The sequence below is a fragment of the Macaca thibetana genome, chromosome 6, assembly GCF_024542745.1.
Source record: "Macaca thibetana thibetana isolate TM-01 chromosome 6, ASM2454274v1, whole genome shotgun sequence".
Taxonomy (NCBI): Eukaryota; Metazoa; Chordata; class Mammalia; order Primates; family Cercopithecidae; genus Macaca; species Macaca thibetana.
The window spans coordinates 48,671,780-48,696,035 of NC_065583.1; the positions used below are offsets into that span (position 1 = coordinate 48,671,780).

Below are 24,256 nucleotides of genomic sequence, written 5' to 3' on the forward strand. Positions count from 1 at the left end.
GGTCTCGAACTCCTTATCTCAAGTGATCCCACCTTAGCCGCCCAAAGTGCCGGGATTACAGGCATGAGCCACTGTGCCTACCATTAAGTCAGACAATTCTGAGATCAAAAATGGGATGATAATACTTAAAGGGAGTGCTAAATGATGTCACCAGGTTCCGTTTCTCCCTGTCTGTCTCTCACACTTGCTCTTTGGTTGTTGGCTCCATATTTGAATAGGCTCTATTCTTTGCTCCCAAGATGGCTGCAGTATCCAGGGTCCTTTATATTCTCTCAGCTTCAAGTTGATTGTACTTCTTTGGTCTAGATTGGATTACATGCCCAATGTTAAACTATGCCTGTGGGATTGTGAATATCTGATTGATTTAGAGATCTTATTCTCCTTTCAGTACAACTGAATGGATGACCATAAGCCAATGATAACCAGGGTAGATAGGTCAGAGGAGGTAAATGAATGCAGGATTGGCAAAACTAATGTCCACTTTAAATATGAAGTGAAAATAAGACTTAGCATCTGGATAATACTGCTATTTATTGTTTCAGAAGTATCAAAAGTTAAATGTTTTATATCTACAACGTGTCTGTATTTGGTACATGAGTTACATGATTTGTAAAAGACAAATCTTACCTTTAAGGAGCTTTTGGTCCTGTTGGGAAGCAAACATGTGGCATACTGTAAAAACCGTTGTGGTATACTGCCCCACGTTGGGCGCCACGTATCCCGGCCCGCGGGATAGTCAGAGCAGGCCCTGGAGGAGGGGGTGGGAATTTGGGGAACAAGAGACACGAGAAATGGAGACAAGACAGTGCTCTGATCAAGTCTGGTTTAATGGTGGTAATGCAATGCCTTATATACATTTGGAGGGGAAGGGGTTGGGCTAAGGCGGAAATGACCTCATTGCGGAAGGTGTGGCCAGATAGGCTTCGGTTTCTCCGGTTGGTCGGACGTCATGTTGCGCCTGCGCAGTCAGGTAGTCTTTTCGCGGGCGCAGGAAAAATGAATGAAGAAGAAGCAGGAAGAGCGCCATCTTTTAATGGCGGTATTAATACAGGGAAGAAGGTAAATCTAGGGAGAAGGTGTGGGGTGGAAATGAATATAGCTCAGGCGTTTAATCTTTAATTATTATTCGCTATGGCCGGGGCGTGCAGCTCCGGACAGTATACAGAGTGTAAGTCTCCAAGGGATTCAGCAAAGGAGGGCCTTTAGAGGCTTGCGAAGTCCAAGAGAGTTTGGGGAATGTATTTGGGGGGAAAGCAGAAGAGGAGCCTTTACTTTTCATTTTATATTCATCAAAAAGGTTTAATTTTATTTACAAGGAGCATATATTACTTCTATAACAACAAATTTAAAATAGTTTTTAAGTTAGTAATGAGAAGTGAGAAAGTACTATCATCATTTTTTTTTTTTTTTTTTTTTTTTTTTTTTTTTTTGAGATGGAGTTTCGCTCTTGTTGCCCAGGCTGGAGTGCAGTGGCACAATCTTGGCTCACCACAACCTCCACCTCCCAGGTTCAAGTGATTCTCCTGCCTCAGCCTCCTTTAGCTGGGATTACAGGCATGTGCCACCCGTCTGACTAATTTTGTATTTTTGGTAGAGACGGGGTTTCTCCATGTTGGTCAGGCTGGTCTCGAACTCCTAACCTCAGGTAATCTGCCTGCTTCAGCCTCACAAAGTGCTGGGATTACAGGCGTGAGCCACCGCGCCTGGCCTTATCGTTCTCAAAAAAAAAAAAAAAAAAAAAAAAAAGATCTTTGGACTAATAGAAGAAAACGGGGAAAAAAGCCTAAATACAAACTCCTCATTGAGTAGCTCTTTCAGAGACTTAACTAGTCAGTCTACTAAATCAATTGGAATGAAATTATTTTTACCTTGTAAACTGTACTTACATATACCCATATTAAGTAAACTATGGAATCTAGGCAACATTTGGGGTCATTTCTTCTATTAAACCTTATATGAGATTCCACTACTTCCTCTTCAACATCCAGAGTCGTTATCAAACTTGGCTTGAAGATTTCCAGTAATGTGTACTACCTCCTGACGTGGCCTGTTGTGTTTTTCAAATCTATCTAAAAGTTTATGTTGAGCTGAAAAGAAATAATATTTATAAAGTTAAACCTCACTTCTTTCTGACTCCCTTGTTTTTGACCCTTGCTATGATTTCAGTCGGCTAAAAAACCTTGTTTTCTACTTGAATTGTCATCAAGTCAGACCTCCCCTGCCTTGTACTGATTTTCTGGACTTAAGTGTCAGACTTACCTTTGTCCTTGTTAAATTTCATCTTGTTAGATTCGACACAGAGTTGCAGCCTGTCAAGACGTTTTGGATCCTGATTCAGCCATCCATCGTTATTAGGTATCCCTGTCAGCTTTGTGTCAACTGCAGGTTTGATAAATATGTACATTTGTGTCCTCATACAAGGCATTTATGAAAATGTTGAACAAGGCCGGGTGTGGTGGCTCACACCTGTAATCCCAGCACTTTGGGAGGCCAAGGCGGGTGGATCACAAGGTCAAGAGATCGAGACCATCCTGGCCAACATGGTGAAACCCCGTCTCTACAAAAATTAGCTGGGTGTGGTGGCACGCGCCTATAGTCCCAGCTACTCAGGAGGCTAGGCAGGAGAATTGCTTGAACCCAGGAGACAGAGGTTGCAGTGGGCCAGGATTGCACTATTGCACTCCAGCCTGGTGACAGAGCGAGAGTCCGTCTCAAAAAAAAAAAAAAAAAGGTTGGACAGTACCAAACCATGCAGGCCGTAACTGGATCTTTCTCTGTTTTGTCATGCACCACATAACAGATCCCATATATTAATTCTGTGGTTGTCCCATAATATTATAATGGAGGTAAAAAAAAAAAAATTTTATTGCCTAGTGACATCTTGATGATCCTGACCCTGTGTAGACCTAGGCTAATGTGTGTGTGTCTTAGTTTTTAACAAAAAAGTTTAAAAAGAAAAATAAATTTTAACAGAAAACAGCTTATAGAATGAAGATACAGAGAAAGAAAAGTATTTTTGTACAGCTATGTGTTTGTGTGTTGTTATTACAAAAGAGTCAAAAAGTTTTAAACATTTATAAGTTATAAAGTAGGCTGGGTGTGGTGGCTCACGTCTGTAATCCCAGCACTTTGGGTGGCCCATGGCAGGTAGATGACCTGAGGTCCAGAGTTCAAGACCAGCTTGACCAACATGGTGAAACCCCATATCTACTAAAAATACAAAAAATTAGCCAGGTGTCATGGCGGGCACCTGTAATCCCAGCTACTTGGGAGGCTGAGGCAGAAGAATCACTATCACCTGGGAGGCAGAGGTTGCAGTGAGCCGAGATCGCACCATTGCACTCCAGCCTGGGTGACACAGCAAGACTCTGTTTCCAAAAAAAAAAAAGTTATCAAGTAAAATTATAGTAAGCTAAGATGAATTTAATATTGAAGTAAAAAAAATTTGTAAATTTAGAGTGGCCGAATGGACAGTATTTATAAAGTCTGGTAGTGTCATGATTACTGTAGCTTCATAGTAAGTCTTGAAACCACGTGTTAGCCCTCTGATTTTTCTCTTTTTCAGAGTTATTTTGACTATTTTATATTGTATTTCCAGATAAATTTTAGAATTAGCTTACCAAAAGCTGCCGCAATTTCAGCTGGGATTGCGTTGAGTGTACAGATCAACCTATGGAGAATTGACATCTTAACAGTATTGAGTTCTCTGATCCGTGCATGTGTATATCTCGCCGTTTGTTTAGGTCATCTTTAATTTCTCTTAGCAGTGTTTTGTAGTTTTCAGGGTAGAGGTCTTGCATGTCTTTTGTCAGATTTGTCCTGAAGTATTGTAATAGTGTTTTTAAAAAATTTTAGTTTCAAAAGGCTAGGCGCAGTGGCTCACACCTGTAATCCCAGCACTTTGGGAGGCCGAGGTGGGCGGATCACAAGGTTAAAAGATCGAGACCATCCTGGCTAACACGGTGAAACCCCATCTCTACTAAAAATACAAAAAATTAGGCCAGGTGCTGTGGCTCACGCCTGTAATCCCAGCACTTTGGGAGGCCGAGGTGGGTGGATCACAAGGTCAGGAGATCAAGAACATCCTGGCTAACATGGTGAAACCCCGTCTACTAAAAATACAAAAAATTAGCTGGTCATGGTGGTGGGTGCCTGTAGTTCCAGCTACTCAGGAGGCTGAGGTGGGAGAATGGCGTGAACCTGGGAGGCAAAGCTTGCAGTGAGCCAAGATTGCACCACTGCACTCCAGCCTGGGTGACAGCGCGAGACTCTGTCTCAAAAAAATAAATAAATACAAATTAAAAAAAATGTTTAGTTTCACTTGTTGCTGGTGGTCTTCTGTATAATGTTCTTATGTCCTCTGACCTTACTAATTTTTTAGTTCTAGTAGCTCTTTTTTTTTTTTTTAAAGAGACAGGCTTTTGCTCTGTCACCCAGGCTGGAGTATAGTTGTATGATCATATCTCTCACTACAGCCTCGAACTCCTGGCTCAAATGATTCTCCCACCACAGCCTCCCGAGTAACTGAGACTACAGCTGCAACCCACTACACTCAGCAATTTTATTTTATTTTTTTATTTATATTTTTTTGAGGCAGAGTCTTGCTCTGTGGCCCAGGCTAGAGTACAGTAGCACGATCTCGGTTCCTTGTAGCCTCTGCCTCCCTGGCTAAAGTGATTCTCATGCCTCAGCTCCCAAGTCGCTGAGATTACAGGCTAATTTTTGTATTTTCAGGAGAGTCAGGGTTTCGCCGTGTTGGCTGGGCTGGTCTTAAACTCCTGGTATCAAGTGATCTGCCTTGGCCTTCCAAAGTGCTGGGATATTACAAGCGTGAACCACCACTCCTGGTCACAATTTTATTTTTTGTGTAGGCAGGGTGTCGCTATGTTGCCCAGGCTTGTCTTGAACTCCTGGGCTCAAATGATCCTCCCACCTCTCTTTCCCAAAGTGCTGGGATTATAGGCGTGAGCCACTGTGCCTGGTCTAGTTGCTCTATTTTTTGGATTCTTAGGTATTTTCTAGATAAATGGTCATCTTTTATGTTCCCTTTTTGGTATGCACTATTTATTTATTTATTTATTTATGACATGGAGTCTCACTTTGTCACCCAGGCTAGAGTGCAGAGGCACGATTTCAGCTCACTGCAACCTCTGCCTCTGGAATTCAAGCAATTCTCCTGTCTCAGCCTCCTGAGTAGGTAGGACTACAGATGCACCACCCCACCCAGCTAATTTTTTTATTTTTAGTAGAGATAGGGTTTTACCATGTTGGCCAGGCTAGTCAACAGGTCACTCCTGACCTCAAGTGATCTACCCGCCTTGGCCTCCCAAAGTGCTGGGATTATAGGTGTGAGTCACTGCACCTGGCTGGTGTGCACATTTTAAATTTTTTCGTTGCATATTAACAAGTTGCTCTTTGAAAAATTTGTGCCACTTTACATTCTCACCAGCGGTGTCCATTTACAGAGTGGCTATTCCCCGCTTTTGCCGACAATAGGCATTAAAAAAACAACTTTGCCAATATGGGAAGTGTGTCCTAGTATTTTTGGTATCAAAGAACGTCGTTTCACGTAAAAAGCCTGTACCATTCAAATACATCCTTCAACTTTACCTTAGCAAACAGAAATGAAATATTGTTTGAATAGATAATTCATTTGGGTAGAAAGAAATGGTAATTGTGTTTGTTTTGAAATTATGTTTGTCTAACTCAGCAATCTTTATGGAAGATTAGTATTTTTAGGGGTGATTCGTGAGTTGTGAGTGTTTAAAACATACATATAAAATATGATAATCATACCTGGGCTTCATTTGTTTTCTCTCTCTCTCTTTTTTTTTTCCTTTTTTTCTTTTTTTTTTCTTGTTTTAGAGACAGTGTTGCCCAGGCTGGTCTCAAACTCCTGAGCTCGGGTGATCCTGCCTTGGCTGCTCAGAGTGCCAGGATTATAGGCGTAAGCCACTGCGTCCAGCCTCGTACCTGAGCTTTAGATGATATTTGTGAATGTCATATTTATAACAATAAAAAACAAGCTGCACAATATCTGGTGGATATTTTTAATGACTAGGGTCCCAAGCTATCAATTTCTCAATTTGGAGAAAACAACCTATAAGCTTGGAAAAGAAGACTATGGACCTCCACCCCCAACACCCTCACATATTTTCATTTTTAGGGAAAGTCGTGAAAGGCTTTGAAGTGGACAGAAAGACAAGATGATTACTGAGTGCTCCGTTTAGTCCACCCTTCCTGGCTATGTGACTCTATGAGGGCCCGCTTCTTTCATTGTCTTTGCACTGTTTCTCAAATCTTTAAGTCATAGGAAACTTACAGTATTGCGGAAGATTCTTGCTCGTAAAAATGCAGTGCAGGCTGGATGTGGTGGCTCACACCTATAATTCCAGCACTTTGGGAGGCCGAGGCAGGCGGATCACTTGAGGTTGGGAGTTTGAGACCAGCCTGGCCAACATAGTGAAACCCCATCTCTACTAAATACAAAAATTAGCCGGGCATGGTGGCAGGCACCTGTAATCCCAGGTACTGGGGAAGCTGAGGCAGGAGAATTGATTGAATCTGGGAGGCGGAGGTTGCAGTGGCCTGGGTGACAAAGCAAGACTCCCTCTCTCAAAAAAAAAAAAAAAAGGCCGGGTGTGGTGGCTCACGCCTGTAACCCCAGCACTTTGGGAGGCCGAGGAGGGTGGATCACTTGAGGTCAGGAGTTCAAGACCAGCCTGGCCAATATGGTGAAACCCCATCTCTACTAAAAAATACAAAAATTAGCCAGGTGTGGTAGTGCATGCCTATAGTCCCAGCTACTCAGGAGCCTGAGGCAGGAGAATTGCTTGAACTCGGGAAGCAGAGGTTGCAGTGAGCTGAGATCATGCCACTATACTGCAGCCTAGGCCACAGAGCAAGACTCCATCTCCAAAAAAAATAAAATAAAATTTTAAAAAGGCAGTGCAATACAATCAGTTATTGCCCAATGTCTACTGACCAGTTGTCAACTATTTGTAAATTCATTTCAGCATTACTGATTGCCCATATAAGTGTGTTGTTGGAATTATCTTTTTTTTTTTTTTTTTTTTTTTTGAGATAGAAGTTTTGCTCTTGTTGTCCAGGCTGGAGTGCAGTGGCATGATCTCGGCTCACTGCAACCTCCACTTCCCAGGTTCAAGTGATTCTCCTGCCTCAGCCTCTCGAGTAGCTGGGAATACAGGTGACCGCCACCATGCCCAGCTAATTTTCTGTATTTTTAGTAGAGATGGGGTTTCCCCATGTTGGCCAAGCGGGTCTCGAACTCCTGACCTCAGGTGATCCACCCGCCTCAGCCTCCCAAAGTAATGGCATTACAGGCGTGAGCCACAATGCCCAGCCTGAATTATCTTTTGAACCAGTGACAATATCTACTGGCTCCCTCAATGACTTTTTTGTTTTTGTGTTTTTCCTGAGACAGGGTCTCACTCTGTCACCCAGGCTGGAGCACAGTGGTGCTATCATGGCTCACATGCCTCAACCTCCTGGGCTCAAATGATCCTCCCACCTCAGCCTCCTGAGTAACTGGGACTATGGGGTGCCACTACACCCAGCTAATTTTTTATTTATTTATTTTTATTTTTATTTATTTACTTTTTGAGTCGGTATCTGGCTCTGTGCCAAGGCTGGAATGCAATGGCGCCATCTTGGCTCACTGCAACCTCTACCTCCCAGGATGAAGCAATTCTCCTGCCTCAGCCTCCCAAGGAGCTGGAACTACAGGCGCGCGCCACCCTGCCCAGCTAATTTTTGTATTTTTAGTAGAAACGGGGTTTCGCCATATTGGGCAGGATGGTTTCGATCTCTTGACCTCGTGATCCGCCTGCCTCGGCCTCCCAGAGTGCTGGGATTACAGGTGTGAGCCACTGTGCCCGGGCTACTTTTTTTTTTTTATTTTTTTTGAGACAGAGTTTCGCTCTTGTCACCCAGGCTGGAGTGTAGTGGCACAATCTTAGCTCTTTGCAACCTCCATCTGCCATGTTCAAGCAATTCTCGTGCTTCAGCCTTCCTAGTAGCTGGGATTACAGGAGCCCACCACCACGCCTGGCTTAGTTTTGTATTTTTAGTAGACACGGGGTTTTACCGTGTTGGCCAGGCTGACCTCAAACTTATGACCTCACATGATCCACCTGCCTCAGCCTCCCAATGTGCTGGGATTACAGGTGTGAGCCACCACACCCAGCCTTAATTTTTGTTTTTTTGTAGAGATGAGGTCTCACTGTGTTATCCAGGCTAGTCTTGAGCCTGGGAGGTGGGAGGCCTGCATGCGACTTCACACCTTTTATTTTTAAAACAACCATGTTTTGCTGGGCGCGATGGCTCACGCCTGTAATCCCAGCACTTTGGGAGGCCGAGGCAGATGGATCACCTGAGGTCAGGAGTTCGAGACGAGCCAGACCAACATGGAGAAACCTCATCTCTACTAAAAATACAAAATTAGCCAGGCGTGGTGGCGCCTGCCTGTAATCCTAGCTACTCGAGAGGCTGAGGCAGGAGAATTGCTTGAACCCAGGAGGTAGAGGTTGCGGTAAGCTGAGATTGTGCCATTGCACTCCAGCCTGGACAATAAGAGCGAAACTCCGTCTCAAAAACAAACAAAAAAACCAACAACCATGTTTTGAGAACATGTTAATTTCTGTGTATCATTAGTCCACATCGTTCTGATTGCTCTAATATGTGGATTAGTAATAATAGCTCTCATTTATTTGTTACTTTATGTCAGATGCCTTACTGCTTGCTTTATATACTTTCCAATCTATAGAATGGAGATATTGCTTCCCAATCTACAGAGTAGATAGTGCCCTTAATTCATTGGGTTGTTATGATTGGGTGTGACCACATATAAGTAGTACTTACTTAAATTCTTGGCACACAGTTTGTATGAGCCATGGTTATGGTCTCAGCTAATTCTCTGAATAACCTAGTAAAGTAGATATTACTACTTTTTCTTTTTAAATAGAGATGGAGTCTTGCTATGTTGGCCAGGGTAAGTCTCAAACTCTTGGCCTCAAGCAGTCCTCCTGCCTTGGCCTCCCAAAGTACTGGGATTATAGGCATGAGCCTCCACACCTGGCCAGTATTACCACATTTTTCAGAAGAGGGAACTCAGTTCAAAAATCGGCTTGCTTAGCCAGGCATGGTGGCTCACACCTGTAATCCCAAAACTTTGGGAGGCCAAGGTGGGCCGAGGTCAAGGATCACCTGAGGTCAGGAGTTCAAGACAAGCCTGGTTAACATGACGAAACCCTGTCTCTACTAAAAATACAAAAATTAGCAGGGCAGGGTGGCACGCCCTGTAGTCCTAGCTACTTGGGAGGCTGAGGCACGAGAATTGTTTGAACCTAGGAGGTGGAGGTTGCAGTGAGCTGAGATTGCGTCACTGCACTCCAATCTGGACAACAGAGGAAGACTCCGTCTCAAAAAAAAGAGAGGCCAAGGAGGGAGGATCACTTCAGCCCAGGAGTTTGAGACCTGATTGGGCAACATAGTGAGACGTTGTCTCTATTGTAATTAAAAAAAAAAAAATCAGCTTGCTGAAGATCATATAGCTATGTCGTGGAAGAGTAAAGATTTCTTTAAAACTTTAAAGAAGTGCTGGGGTTACAGGTGTGAACCAGCACGCCTGGCCTCGGTTTATATTTTTACTGTCTGTGCACTACAGTTTAATTTTGTCTTTTTTTTTTTTTTGAGACAGATTCTCATTTTGTTGCCCAGACTGGAGTGCTATGGCATGATCTCGGCTCACTGCAACCTCCACCTTCTGGGTTTAAGCGATTCGTAGGCCTCAGCCTCCCGAGCAGTTGGGAACTACAGGCATGTGCTACGACACAGCTAATTTTTTGTATTTTTAGTAGAGACAGAGTTTTGCCATGTTGCCCAGGCTAGTCTCGAACTACTGGCTTCAAGTGATCCACCCACCTGGCCTCCCAAAGTGTTGGGATTACAGGAGTGAGCTACCACACCTGGCTATCTCTTTAAACTTTGTATAGAATCGTTCAATTTGGATTCTTTTGAGTCTATCTTATATCTTATGTTAAATAAAGCTGTAATTTATTCTTTTTTATTACCATGAAGTATTCCACTGTATTCTGTACCACAAATTTCTGTTCTACTTTCATATTATTTCCAATTTTGAGGATACTGCAAATCATGCTGCCAACCACAGTGGCTCATGCCTACAATCCCAGCACTTTGGGATGCTGAGGTGGAAATATTGCTTGAGGCCAGGAGTTTGGAACTGGCCTGGGCAACAGAGCGAGACCCTATCTCTACAAAAACTAAAAATATTAGCCATGCATAGTGGTAGGCACCTGTGGTCCCAGCTACTTGAGAGGCTAAGGTGGAAGGATGGCTTGAGCTTAGGAGATTGAGGGGGCAGTGAGCCATGATCATACCATTGCACTCCAGTCTGGGCAACAGGGTGAGACTCTTGTCTCAAAAATGAAAAAATCATGCTATAAACATTTTTATAGTTCTTCTCCTTCCTTTCCTGAACAATGCAATCCTAAAGGTATTGGTTAGAATAAGCACACTAGGTGTCTATGCAGAGGATCAACCTGGCTTTGAAATATTAGAGCTGAATGTGGAGTCAGGAGAGCACCTACAGAGGAGCTTGAACTGGCTTGTGATGTCAACAGGTTGCAGAGGGCATCCAGTAGTGGGGAAGTCTGGTGCAGGGCGTCAGATCCCAAGCTGGGTCAGGGGTGTCCACACAAGGCAGTTTAACAAAAGTTGTCTCCTCATGGAGAGAACATCCACACAGGGTATGTGGGTGGGTATAATTTGGTATAGGGTACCGGAGCCTGAGTATAAAGAGAAATGTGGCTGGGGGGCCCGCCTGGCAATGGGAGTCAGGGGGGTGGGGGTGCAGGGCAGATCTCAAGTGAAGTGAAGAGGATATGGGGGAGGAGTCAGCAGTGGCAACAATGGGTATTTGGTTACGTAAGGGGAATTGACCAAATAAGTAATCTATTAAGGATAGTGGCAACCAGGTTTATTCTTGAAGAAGGAAATATAGAAGAGAAAAATAGCTGGGCGCGGTGGGTCACGCCTATAATCCCAGCACTTTGGAAGGCTGAGGTGGGCGGATCACCTGAGGTCAGGAGTTCAAGACCAGCCTGTCCAACATAGTGAAACCCCACCTCTACTAAAAATGTAAAAATTAGCCGGGTGTGGTGGCAGGCGCCTGTAATCCCAGCTGTTTGGGAGGCTGAGGCAAGAGAATCGATTGAACCCAGTAGGTGGAGGTTGCAGTGAGCCGAGATCACGCCATTGCACTCCAGCCTGGGCACAGGAGCAAAAGTCCGTCTCAAAAAAAAAGAGAAAAATAAACAATAGTTGCTTCTCGGCTTTTTGGCTAAGATGAAGTGGAGAAAAATTTTAAAAATCTGTGAATTTGGGTTAGAATTAAGATTATCAGTGTGAAATCATGGTTTTCAAAATATTAAATATAGATGTAAGTGTGTATATTTGACAGATGAGTAGGTGTGTGTGTTCCCTAGCTCTATCCGCTGACACTAACTAGGAGCAGCAATATCCCAGTAACAGCAAGCATGTGTGTGCCCCCATGTTGGCTCCAAACATTATCAGAGCACCTTGGAGAAATGGCTGGTTTCAGGCTAGGGCAGGGAAAATACAAACTGAGCCTGGATGTTTTTGTTGTTGTACCAGAAAGCAAGGAAATACTCAAATAATAAAGGAGCCGTGTCAAAAGAACACAGAATCCAGCTTGAAGGGGCTCCCACTGACCAAAACTGTGACAATTTGAGCCTCAGACTAAAAGATGGTGATGGATTATAACCCATTGAATAAAATTGAAAAACATTAATCCATACTCATGAATAAAGGAACTAAATATTTAATGAGGAGTAGGATATTTATGGACTTTCAAGTATTAGCCCACAAAATAATTACTGTATTAGTTACCAATTACTGTGTAACAGATTACTTCTAAAATTTAGTGGCTTATAACAATAAATATTAATGCATAATTTCCCTGGGTCAGGAATTGAGGAGTGACCTAGGTGAGTGGTTCTGACTCAGGCTGTCCCATGTGGTTGTGATCAGGATGTTGGTAGGGGCAGCAGTTATCTGAAGGCTTGACCAGAACTAGGAATCTGCTTCCCAGATGGTTCACTTACATGGCTATTGACAGAAGGGTGAGGTTCCTTGCCACATAGGTCATTGTGGCGGCTGCTTGACTATCTTGATAACATGACAGCTGCTTGACCTAGTCTTCAAAGTCACACTCCCTCACCTTGCTTCATTCTGTTAGTTGGAAGCAAGTTGTGAAGTCCAAGCCACACCCAAGGAGAGGGGAATTACAATTCCACAAAATTTGTGGACATATTTTAAAACTGCCACAATTACAAAAGGATGAAAAGTAAGTTTACAGGCCAAACGCTGTGGCTTCTGCCTGTAATCCCAGCACTTTGGGAGGCCAAGTCAGCCAGATCACTTGAGGTCAGGAGTTCGAGACCAGCCTGGTCAACATGGTGAAACCCTGTCTCTACTGAAAATACAGAAATTAGCTGGGTGTGGTGATGCGCACCTGTAATCCCAGCTACTCAGTAGGCTGAGGCAGGAGAATCTCTGGAACCCGGGAGGCAGAGGCTGCAGTGAGCTGAGATCATGCCACTGCACTCCAGCCTGGGTGCCAGAGCAAGACTTAGTCTCAAAAAAAACCAAAACAAAAAACAAAAAAACCTCACAATGGCGAAGTCTGGTAGACACTCCTTAACCAAGGGATCAAAGTGAACGTCATCAGTAATAAGACAAATTTAAGTCTTATGGTAACCTGCTAGGATACAATGAGAAGTACACAGCATCACTTCTATTTTATTCCTGCCAAAGATACTCAGAGATATCAGATGTGATAGCCAGCCTCCAAGATGGACTATGATGATCTCTGTCTCCCGGTACACCCTTGTGTAATCACGCATTATACCATGGTTGGTCTGTGTGATCAGTAGAATACAGCAAAAGTGATGGTCTTGGTCATTCACTCTGGGCAAAGCTGTGTTGTAAGCAGCACTGTGGAAAGGCCAACATGGCAAGAAACTAACGCCTTCTGCAAATAGCCACATGAGTGGGCTTGGAAGCAAATTTTCCAACTCAAATTAAAGCACACTGCAAAGATACCTGGCTTGTAATTTTCAAAAAAGTGTCAAGATCATGAAAGCAAGACGTGACGGAGGAACTCTTCCTACTGAAGGAGACTAAAGAAATGTGACAAGTGCAACTCTGGCGCTAAACTGAATTTGCTATACGGGACGTTAAGACATTTGATGAAACTTAAATGTGGTCTAAAGAGTAAATAGTAGGAATGTATCAATATTAATTTCTTGATTTTGATTGATATATAGGAGAAGTTTCTAGTTTACAGAAAATATGCAGTAAAATATTTTGGGTTGATGAGGAATCAAGTGGGCAACTTACAAATGATTCAGGAAAAATAATTTGAAACAGAGTTAGAACTTTTCTGTAAGGTTGTGACTGAAAATTTTTAAAAGCTATAATACATAAAGGAAAAGCAATATTGTAAATATTTTTTGGTATACTTGCGCGTGGATTTCTATTGCATGCAAGTAGAATTGCTGAGCCATAGAGTAAGCATATCTTTTCAAATATAGTAAATGGTTGTTTTTGAGGTTTTTTTTTTTTTCCAAAATAGTTGTACCAATTTGTATTCTTATCAACAGTGGATGGATGTTTCTTTTCCTACATAACTTTTTTTTTTTTTTTTTTCTGTTTGAGACGGAGTCTTGCTTTGTTGCCCAGGCTGGAATGCAGTGGCGCAAACTTGTCTGACCACAGTGTCCGCCACCTGGGTTCAAGCAAGTCTCCTGCCTCAGCCCTCCTAGTAGCTGGTACTACAGGTGCGCACCACCATGCCCAGCTAATTTTTGTATTTTTAGTAGAGATGGGGTTTCACTATGTTGTCCAGGCTGGTCTCGAACTACTGACCTTGTGATCTGCCTGCCTCAGCCTTCCAAAGTGCTGGGATTACACATGTGAGCCACCACGCCTGGCCTCTTTTGCTACATATCTTTGCTAACATTTGCTATTACTAGTTTTTATTTTTAGTCTTTCTGGGAGGGGTGTAGTGGTGTTGGGGTTTTAATTTGCTTTTCTTTGATTACTAATGAATACTTTTTCATATGTTTATTGTTCATTTGTGTTTCCTAGTCCCTTTTTAAAAATTTTTTTGTTTTTTGTTTTTTGTTTTTGAGATGGAGCCTCATTCTGTCGCCCAGGCTGGAGTGCAGCGGCGCTGTCTTGGCTCACTGCAGTCTCCGCCTCTCAGGCTCAAGCAATTCTCCTGCCTCAGCCTCGCAAGTAGCTGGGACCACAGGTGTGTGTTGCCATGCCCAGCTAATTTTTTGTATTTTTAGTAGAAACGAGGTTTCACCATGTTGGCCAGGCTGGTCTTGGGCTTCCGACCTCAAGTGATCTACCCGCCTTGGCCTCCCAAAGTGCTAGGATTACAGGCATGAGCCACTGTGATTGGCCCCTAGTCCCATTTTTGTACTGTCTTTTCATATTCTACTTCATCTTGTTTTTCTGTTATATTTTGTCTGTTACTAGCCTTTTGAATTTCTGTACACTTTTTTTTTTTGAGATGGAGTCTCAGTCTGTTGCCCAGGCTGGAGTGCAGTGGTATGATCTTGGCTCACTGCAACCTCTGCCTCCCAAGTTCAAGAAATTATCCTGCCTCAGCCTCCCAAGTAGCTGGGATTACAGGCATACACCACCACACCCGGCTAATTTTTATATTTTTAGTAGAGGTGAGGTTTCACCATGTTGGCCAGGCTGGTCTTGAACTCCTGGCCTCAGGTGATTTGCCTGCCTCGACCCCCCAAGGTGCTGGGATTACAGGAGTGAGCCACCGAGCCTGGCCCACTTTTTTTTTTTTTTTTTTTTTTTTTTTTTTTTTTTTTTTGAGATGGATCCTCTCTGTCGCTCAGGCTGGGGTGCAGTGGCACGATCTTGGTTCACTGAAACCTCTGCCTGCCAGGTTCAAGCAATTCTCCTGCCTCAGCCTCCCAGGTAGTTGGGGACTACAGGTGCATGCCACCATGCCCAGATAATTTAAAAAAATTTTTTTTGGTGGAAATGGGCTTTCACCATGTTACCCACGCTGGTCTCGAACTTCTGACCTCAAGTGATCTGCCTACCTTGGCCTCCCAGGTAGTTGGGGACTACAGGTGCATGCCACTATGCCCAGATAATTTAAAAAAAAATTTTTTTTGGTGGAGATGGGCTTTCACCGTGTTACCCATGCTGGTCTCGAACTTCTGACCTCAAGTGATCTGCCTACCTTGGCCTCCCAGAGTGCTGGGGTTACAGGAGAGAGCCATCGAGCCTGGCTGTGTACACATTTTATAATGAGCTTGTTAAGTTCTGCACCCAAAGAAACTTTTGGGATTTTTATTGGAATTGCTTTGAATCTATACAGGAATTTGGAGAGAATTGACATTTTATAATATTGAACCTTCCAGTCTATGAACATGGTATATCCCTCTATTTGTTTAGCTACTTATATTGGTATTTAATTTATCTCAGTCAGGGTTTTTGTTTTTTTGTTTGTTTGTTTTTGTTTTTAGATGGAGTCTCACTCTACTGCCCAGGCTGGAGTGCAGTGGTGTGATCTTGGCTCACTGCATCCTCTACTGCCCTGGTCTTGGTTCAAGCAATTCTCCTGCCTTAGCCTCCTGAGTAGCTAGGATTACAGGTGTCTGCCACTGTGCCCAGCTAATTTTTTTGTATTTTTATTAGAGATGGGGTTTCATCATCTTGGCCAGGATGGTCCTGAACTCCTGACTTTGTGATCCACCTGCCTTGGCCTCCCAAAGTGTTGGGATTACAGGCGTGAGCCACCATGCCTGGTCTAAGGTTTGTTTTTGCCTAAAAGTCTCACACTTCTTTTCTCTGTTTTCTAGGTATTTGGTAGTTTCTAGGATTATTATAAATATTATCTTTTTAAAATGTTCACTTATGCAGTGGCTCATGTCTGTAATCTGGGAGGCCAAAGCAGGAGGATTGCTTGAGCCCAGGAGTTCATGACCAGCCTTGGCAACTTAGTGAGACCTCTTCTCTTAAAAAAAAAAAAAATTTTCTTTTAAATTAAAAGATTCCTTTTAGCCAGGTGCGGTGGCTCACACCTGTAATCCCAATACTTTGGAAGGCCAAGGTGGGTGGATCACCTGAGGTCAGGAGTTCGAGACCAGCCTGACCAACATAGTGAAACCCCGCATCTACTAAAAATACAAAAAAAATTAGCTGGGTATGGTGGCAGGCACCTGTAATCCCAGCTACTGGGGAGGCTAAGGCTGGAGAATCACTTGAATCCAGGAGGTGGCTGTTGCAGTGAGCTGAGATCACGCCATTGTACTCCAGCCTGGACAACAAGAGCAAAACTCCATCTCAAAAAAAAAAAAAAAAAAAAAAAGTTCCTTTTAAACTGTTTTTGTGGCTTGGTGCAGTGATTCACGCCTGTAATGCCAGCACTTTAGGAGGCCAAGGTGCAAGGATCACTTGAGCTCAGGAATTTGAAACTAGCCTGGGCAACATAAGGAGACCTCATCTCTACAAACTAAATACAAAAACTGTTTTTGTTGTATAGAAACTCAATTCATCTTTATATGGTGCCTCTATAGCTAATATAAGGTTCCACAAACCATGGTCACTGAATCCTGCCTGCTACCTGTTTTTGGAGGCTCATAAGCTAAGAATGTTGTTTATGTATGAGCCTCCATTTTGTCCACAAAATATGGAAATTTGTTTTCTCTCATGTTACATGAGTACCTATATAACATCCACAGTTTTGCCTCTTGTTCCACAAAGACTGTAATATTTACTACCTGACCTTTTACAGAAAAATTTGCTGACCTGTACCGGGCGTGGTGGCTCACACCTGTAATGCTAGCACTTTGGGAGACTGAGGCGGGTGGATTGCCTGAGCCCAGGAGATTGAGACCAGCCAGGATAACATGGTGAAACCCCATCTCTACTAAAATACAAAAAATTAGCTGTGCGTGGTGGTGTGTGCCTGTAGTTCCAGCTACTCCGGAAGCTGACGCAGGAGAATTGCTTTTTTTTTTTTTGAGACGGAGTCTTGCTCTGTCACCCAGGCTGGAGTGCAGTGGCCGGATCTCAGCTCACTGCAAGCTCCGCCTCCCGGGTTTACGCCGTTCTCCTGCCTCAGCCTCCCGAGTAGCTGGGACTACAGGCGCCCGCCACCTCGCCCGGCTAGTTTTTTTGTATTTTTTAGTAGAGACGGGGTTTCACCGTGTTAGCCGGGATCGTCTCTCGATCTCCTGGCCTCGTGATCCGCCCGTCTCGGCCTCCCAAAGTGCTGGGATTACAGGCTTGAGCCACCGCGCCCGGCCGAGAATTGCTTTAACCTGGGAAGCAGAGGTTGCAGTAAGCCGAGATCGCGCCACTGCACTCCAGCCTGGGCGACAGAGCAAGACTTTGTCTCCAAAAAAAAAAAAAAAAAAAAAAATTGCGGACCCAAATGTAAAACCTTGCTAAACTCACTTAATTCTAATTATTTCAAAATATTTTATCTGTAGATTCATTAGGATTTACAGTGTACCTAATGCGTAATCGATAAGAAATGACAGGTTTTTTCCTTTTCAGTTCTTTTATTTCTTTTTCTTCCTTGGCTGTATCAGTCCAATTTCAGGGACTGGATTTTTCTCAGTCTTCTAGGTAACTAGAAGTTGGCTGAAGTTTGTAAAAACTTGGGTTTATTCGTAGGGTATAGCCCTTCGTCTTAACTCTGACGCAGAGTTTGTCTCCTTAGCTTGTAATATGTGATACTTACTCTCTTGTGATGGACAGACACACCCAGCACAGAAGTTGACTGAACTCTGGATTTCTGTCTTGTTCCATATCTTGTTTTAATTTTTTTTTTTTTTTTGAGACAGAGCCTCACTCTGGCGCCCAGGCCAGAGTGCAGTGGCGTGATCTCGGCTCACTGGAACGTCTGCCTTCTAGGTTCAAACGATTCTCCTGCCTCGGCTTCCTGAGTAGCTGAGATTACAGGTGTGCGCCACCAAGCCTGGCAATTTTTGTGTTAGTAAAGACGGGTTTCACCATGTTGGCCACGCTGGTCTCGAATTTCTGACCTCAAGCAATCCGCCTGCCTCAGCCCCACAAAGTGCTGGGATTACGAGAATAAGCCACCGTGCCTGGCCATTTTTTTTTTTTTTTTAAAGAGACAGAATCAGGCAGGGCACAGTGGCTCATGCCTGTAATCCCAGCACTTTGGGAGGCCGAAGTAGGTGGATCACTTGAGGCCAGGAGTTTGAGACCAGCCTGGCCAACATGGCAAAACCCCACGTCTACAAAAAATACAGAAATTAGCCGGGCATGATAGTGCATGCCTGTAGTCTCAACTATTTGGGAGGCTGAGGTGGGAGAATCGCTTGAACCTGGGAGGCAGAGTTGTGGTGAGCCAATATCGTGCCACTGCACTCCGGCCTGGGCAACAGAGTGAGACTCCATCTTTAAAAAAAAAAAAAAAAAAGAGAATCTCCCTCTGTCACCCAGGTTGAAGTGCAGTGGCGCAATGATAGCTTACTGTAGCCTTGAACTCCTGGGCTCGATTGCGCCTCCTCTCTCAGCTTCCCAAGTAGCTGGGACTAGAGGTGTTTGCCACCACACCTGGCTAATTTTTGTAGTTTTTGTAGAGACAGGGTTTTACCATGTTGCCCAGGCTAGTCTCAAACTTCTGAGCTCAAATTATCTGCCTGCCTTGGCCTCCCAAAGTGCTGGGATTACAAGCGTGAACCACCGGGCCTGGCCTGGGCTAATTTTCCAAAATTTGTTGTAGAGATAGAGTCTTGCTGTGTTGTCCTGCCTGGCTGGTCTCAAATTCCTGGCCTTAAGCAATCCTTCCACCTGTGGCCTCCCAGAATGCTGGGATTACAGACGTGAGCCACTTCAGCTGGTCAGGTTGATTATTCTTTACCCCCTTGTTGATTTGCTGATTATTTTTTTTTTGAGATGGGAGTCTCACCCTGTTGCCCGGGCTGGAGTGCAATGGCGCAATCGAGGCTCACTGTAACCTCCATCTCCCAGGTTCAAATGATTTTCCTGCCTTAGCCTCCCATGTAGCTGGGATTACAGGTGCCCGCCACCACGCCCAGCTAATTTTTGTATTTTTAGTAGAGACGGGGTTTCACCACATTGGCCAGACTGGTCTCGAACTCCTGACCTCGTGATCCACCCACCTCGGCCTCCCAAAGTGCTGGGATTACAGGCATGAGCCACTGCGCCTGGCCTGATTTTCTGATTCTTTTTTTTTTTCTTTTTTTTTGAGATGGAGTCTCACTCTGTCACCCAGGCTGGAGTACAGTGGCACGATCTTGGCTCACTGCAAGTTCCGTCTCCCGGGTTCATGCCATTCTCCTGCCTCAGCCTCCCCAGTAACTGGGACTACAGGCGCCCACCACCACGCCCAGCTAATTTTTTGTATTTTTAGTAGAGATGGGATTTCACCGTGTTAGCCAGGATGGCCTCCATCTCCTGACCTTGTGATCCGCCTGCCTCAGCCTCCCAAAGTGCTGGGATTACAGGCATGAGCCACCGTGCCTGGCCGGAAACTCCTATTTTTAAAACCATCACATCTTGTGAGATTTATTCACTATCACGAGAACAGCACAGGAAAGACTTGCCCCTATGATTAAGTTACCTCCCACCAGGTTTCTTCCACAACATGTGGGAATTCAATATGAGATTTGGATAGGGACACAGCCAAACCATATAATTATACTTATTAGACTTGTATTCAGTCTCACATAATACAAAGAATAAAATGTTTATTTTTGTGAATTGGACCATAAGAGTAAACATAATTTTATTCTTCATATTTTTTGTAGTTCTCAGTGTGAAAGTCACAAGATAGAATTTTAAGGCTTGTATTCTACTTTTTGTTCTGTAGTGAAGCAAATAAGCAACATGTAAGATGTCAGAAATGCTTGGAATTTGGACATTGGACTTACGAATGCACAGGAAAAAGAAAATACCTACACAGGCCCTCAAGGACAGCAGAACTAAAGAAAGCTTTAAAAGAAAAAGAAAACAGATTATTATTACAGCAAAGGTAGGTTTACATGTGGTATACAAAGGAATATTTTTTTAATGTGTATTTATAGACTTTATTAAAGGACCAAATGTTTAATGGTGGTTCTCCAGATTTTAATTATAATGTTAGTGATGTTTAATGGATGCTTACTATGTGCCAAGCACTATTCTAGGGTCTTTATAAGTATTAGTTTATTTAAACCTGATATCTACACTATTAAGGTGGGTAGTATTATTGTCTTCATTTTACATATGAAGAAACTAAAGCAAGGAGATTTGAATAACTTACTCATTGTCATACAGCTAGTAAGAAGAAAAAGTATGTGTTAAAGCATGCAGCCTGTCCCCCAGATTCATGGTCTTAGTCATTTTGCTTTATTGCCTCAACTGTCAATGAAATGACAATTGAATTAAGAGATTGATTATATGAACTGACATGGAAAGCTATCCAAGAAGTATCAGGTATATTAAATAAGGTAGAGAACAGAATATATAATATGCTATGATTTATGTTTATAAAAAGAAGAATTGGCTGGGCACAATGGCTCACACCTGTAATCCCAACACTTTGGGAGGCTGAGGCGGGCTGATCACATGAGTCCAGTAGTTTGAGACCATCCAACATGGTGAAATCCTATCTCTACTAAAAATACAAAAATTAGCCGGGCATGGTGGCAGGTACCTGTAATCCCAGCTATTCAGGAGGCTAAGGCAAGAGAATCACTTGAACCTGGGTGGTGGAGGTTTTGGTGAGCTGAGATCGTGCCACTGCATTCCTGACTGGGCGACAGAGCGAGACTCTGTCTCAAAAAAAAAAAAAAAAAAAAAAAAAAAGCAGCATCTTCGTAAGGGCTGTTAGCTGTAGAATAGTGTCTTAAGTATTTAGACTTTCAAGGCAGCAGTCTTCCAATTTGTGGACATGAAAGTTCTTCAAGAGTTATGCAGGAACAGATAACCAATTTCTAGATTATCAACATTCATATACAATTCTTCCTAAAACAAATCTGGATGAGGACTTGCCTACTGGTCTCCTTTTCTACTTCCCCTTTTCTAACGATGCTTTTCTAATCTCATAAAAGAAAGGTATACCTCTCACCCATCTCTAACATACCTTAGTGTATTGTCCTCATGTATGAAAACCTAGACGGTTTTTCAGAATGGTGACGTTTGTGCTGAGAAAGTGAATGGTCATAATAGTTTTGTTTGTTTGTTCGTTTGTTTGTTTTGAGACAGGGTCTCACTATGCCACCCAGGCTGGAGTGCAGTCTCATCTCACTGCAACCTCCACCTCCTGGGTTCAAGTAATTCTCCCACCTCAGCCTCCCAAGTAGCTGAGACTTCAGGTGCCCACCACCACGCCTGGCTAATTTTTTGTATTTTTGGTAGAGATGGGATTTTGCCGTGTTGCCCGGGTGGTCTCAAACTCCTGAGCTCAAGCAGTCTACCCACCTCAGCCTCCCAAAGTGCTAAGATTATAGAGGTGAGCCACCGTGCCCAGCTGGCCATAATTTTTGAGAGTAAAATTTTTTTTTTTGAGTCAGAGTCTCGCTGTGTCACCCAGGCTGGAGTGCAGTGGTGCGATCTCAGCTCACTTCAACCTCTGCCTCCCAGGTTCAAGTGATTTTGCCTCAGCCTCCAGAGTAGCTGGGAGTACAGGCACGTGAATTAAGCTGGGCATGGTGGCTCATGCCTATAATCCCAGCACTTTGGTAGGCTGAGGCGGGCGGATCACCTGAGGTTGGGAGTTCAAGACCAACCTGAGACCAACATGGAGAAACGCCGTATCTACTAAAAATACAAAATTATCCAGGCGTTGGTGGTGCATGCCCATAATCCCAGCTGCTTGGGAGACTGAGGCAGGAGAACTGCTTGAACCCGGGAGGCAGAGGTTGTGGTGAGCCGAGATTGCACCATTGCACTCCAGCCTGGGCAACAAGAGCAAAACTCCATCTCAAAAAAAAATAAATAATAAGAATTAATTCCCCAGGAGCCATCTCTATTGAAAAAATAAAATTTAAAAATAGGAATTTAATTGATGCCAAACCTGGTCACATTCTACTATGAAGAAATATTTATTTATAGATACATAAACTAGAAAAAAATCTGTCATTAAGAAATGCATTTCCGGACTGGTCACAGTGGCTCATGCCTGTAATTCCAGCACTATGGGAGGCCGAGGTGGGTGGATCACTCGAGGTCAGGAGTTCGAGACCATCCTGGCCAACATGGCAAACCCCTGCCTCTACTAAAAATACAAAAATTAGCTGGGTGCGGTGGTGCACCCTGTAATTGCAGCTACTTGGGGGGCTGAGGCAGGAGGCTTACTTGAACCCAGGAGGCAGAAGTTGCAGGGAGCTGAAATCACACCACTGCACTCCAGCCTGGGTGATACAGCAAGACTCTATCTCACCAAGAAAAAAAATATATATATATACACATACACACACACACACACATATACACATATGTGTATATACATTACCAATAAATTTGTTTTAATGTAATAATTATTAAACTTTATACTATCAACCAGATGCTGTGGCTCATGCCTGTAATCCCAGCACTTTGGGAGGCCAAGATAAGAGGATCACTTGAGGCCAGGAGTCTTAAGACCAGTCTAGGCAACATAGCAAGACCCTGTTTCTTTTTTTTTTTTTTTTCAACTTTCAGTTATTTATTAATCAGTGTAATCTCCAGTAGATTACATCAACATGATTTCATGCATTTAGAGGAGAAATATTTCCTGGTTAAGTGGAAAATTGGGCAGATGGCTTCTGGAAGACCTTCATTCTAAAGCAGCTTTATAGTGAAACATTTCATTTAGAAATCTGTACCTTCTTTCTTTAATTTGCTGTAATCCACATTCACTGAGTAGAACTTGTATTGATCATTGGGACCTAGTTTGTTCCAGGGCTCTGGGTTATTCTTTCTGTCCCAACAAACATCTGGATTGAACAATGCCAGATGCAAGAGAAACAGTGCTGCTCCAGTACCTCCAGTTCCAATAAATACAAAGAGGGGGATCAGCTTCGCATGCTTCTTGGCCTGACCCGTGATCTGGCGGAGCATGTTTGCGGCAGAAGCCTCCGCCAGGAAAGGAGAGAGCCAGCCTAGCCACCAGGCCCTGAACTAAGTAGTATCGCCAAGACCCTGTTCCTTAAAAAAAGGCTGTGTGTGATGGCTTACGCCTATAATCCCAACACTTTGGGAGGCCAAGGTGGGTGGATCGCCTGAGGTCAAGAGTTCGATACCAGCCTGGCCAACATAGTGAAACCCCATCTCTACTAAAAGTACAAAAATTAGCCAGCCATGGTGGCGGGCACCTGTAATCCCAGCTACTCAGGAGTCTGAGACAGGAGAATTGCTTGAACCTGGGAGGTGGAGGAGGTTGAAGTGAGCCGAGATCACGCAACAGCACTCCCACCTGGGCGACAGAACGAGACTCTGCCTCAAAAAAAAAAAAAAAAGTATCAACTGTTAAACATGTTCACATGTTCTTATGTGAATAATAGGTATTAAATTATTGTAGAACTTTTTATAATATTTATATAACATGCCCTTTGCAAATACTGAAACTTAGAATTGCTAGTACAAATTTTCCAGAAATTATTTTATTAGGAATGTAAGCAAAAAAAATGTTTGAAAACCCCTGTCCTAAAGAATGAAATACGGGTTATGAAAATTTTCATTCTAGTTTAGGCACACACCTATAATCCCAGCACGTTGGGAAGCTAAGGTGGGAGGATCACTTGAGGACAGGAGTTTGAGACCAGCCTGGGCAACATAGCAAGACCCACCTCTACAAAAAATAAATAAATAAATAAAATTTTATTTTGACATTTATGTTTTTCTAATTGTATCTCACAAGTATTTTGGTCTAAAACGTATATAATTACATAAATCTGGCTTTGTTAAACAAAAGACTGCTGGCCGGGCACCGTGGCTGACACCTGCAATCCCAGCACTTTGGGAGGCCGAGGCAGGTGAATCACAAGATCAGGAGCTCGAGACCATCCTGGCTAACACGGTGAAACCCCATCTCTACTAAAAATACAAAAAAATTAGCTGGGCATGGTGGCAGGCGCCTGTGGTCCCAGCTACTCAGGAGGCTGAGGCAGGAGAATGGCGTGAACCCGGG

General features: G+C 43.5%; 2 protein-coding genes across 3 annotated transcripts in view; one reads left to right on the top strand and one right to left on the bottom strand.

Annotated features, from left to right (window-relative positions):
* Positions 1-24,256, top strand: part of ZCCHC10 (zinc finger CCHC-type containing 10) — a 399,316-nt gene that overhangs the window by 369,367 nt on the left and 5,693 nt on the right. The window contains exons 1-3 of one of the 2 annotated variants that reach the window (XM_050792875.1): positions 960-1,059; positions 2,290-2,355; positions 19,976-20,137. In XM_050792875.1, the coding sequence (XP_050648832.1) occupies positions 1,001-1,059; positions 2,290-2,355; positions 19,976-20,137 (287 nt within the window). In that variant the 5' untranslated portion in view covers positions 960-1,000. Of the gene's footprint in view, positions 1-959; positions 1,060-2,289; positions 2,356-19,975; positions 20,138-24,256 lie in introns of those variants that run through there. The other variant, XM_050792876.1, reaches the window with a different exon arrangement.
* On the bottom strand, positions 22,588-23,246 carry LOC126956036 (cytochrome c oxidase subunit NDUFA4-like). The gene has a single exon (XM_050792921.1). The coding sequence runs from the start codon at positions 23,185-23,187 to the stop codon at positions 22,939-22,941; it is 249 nt and encodes an 82-aa protein (XP_050648878.1). The 5' UTR covers positions 23,188-23,246; the 3' UTR covers positions 22,588-22,938.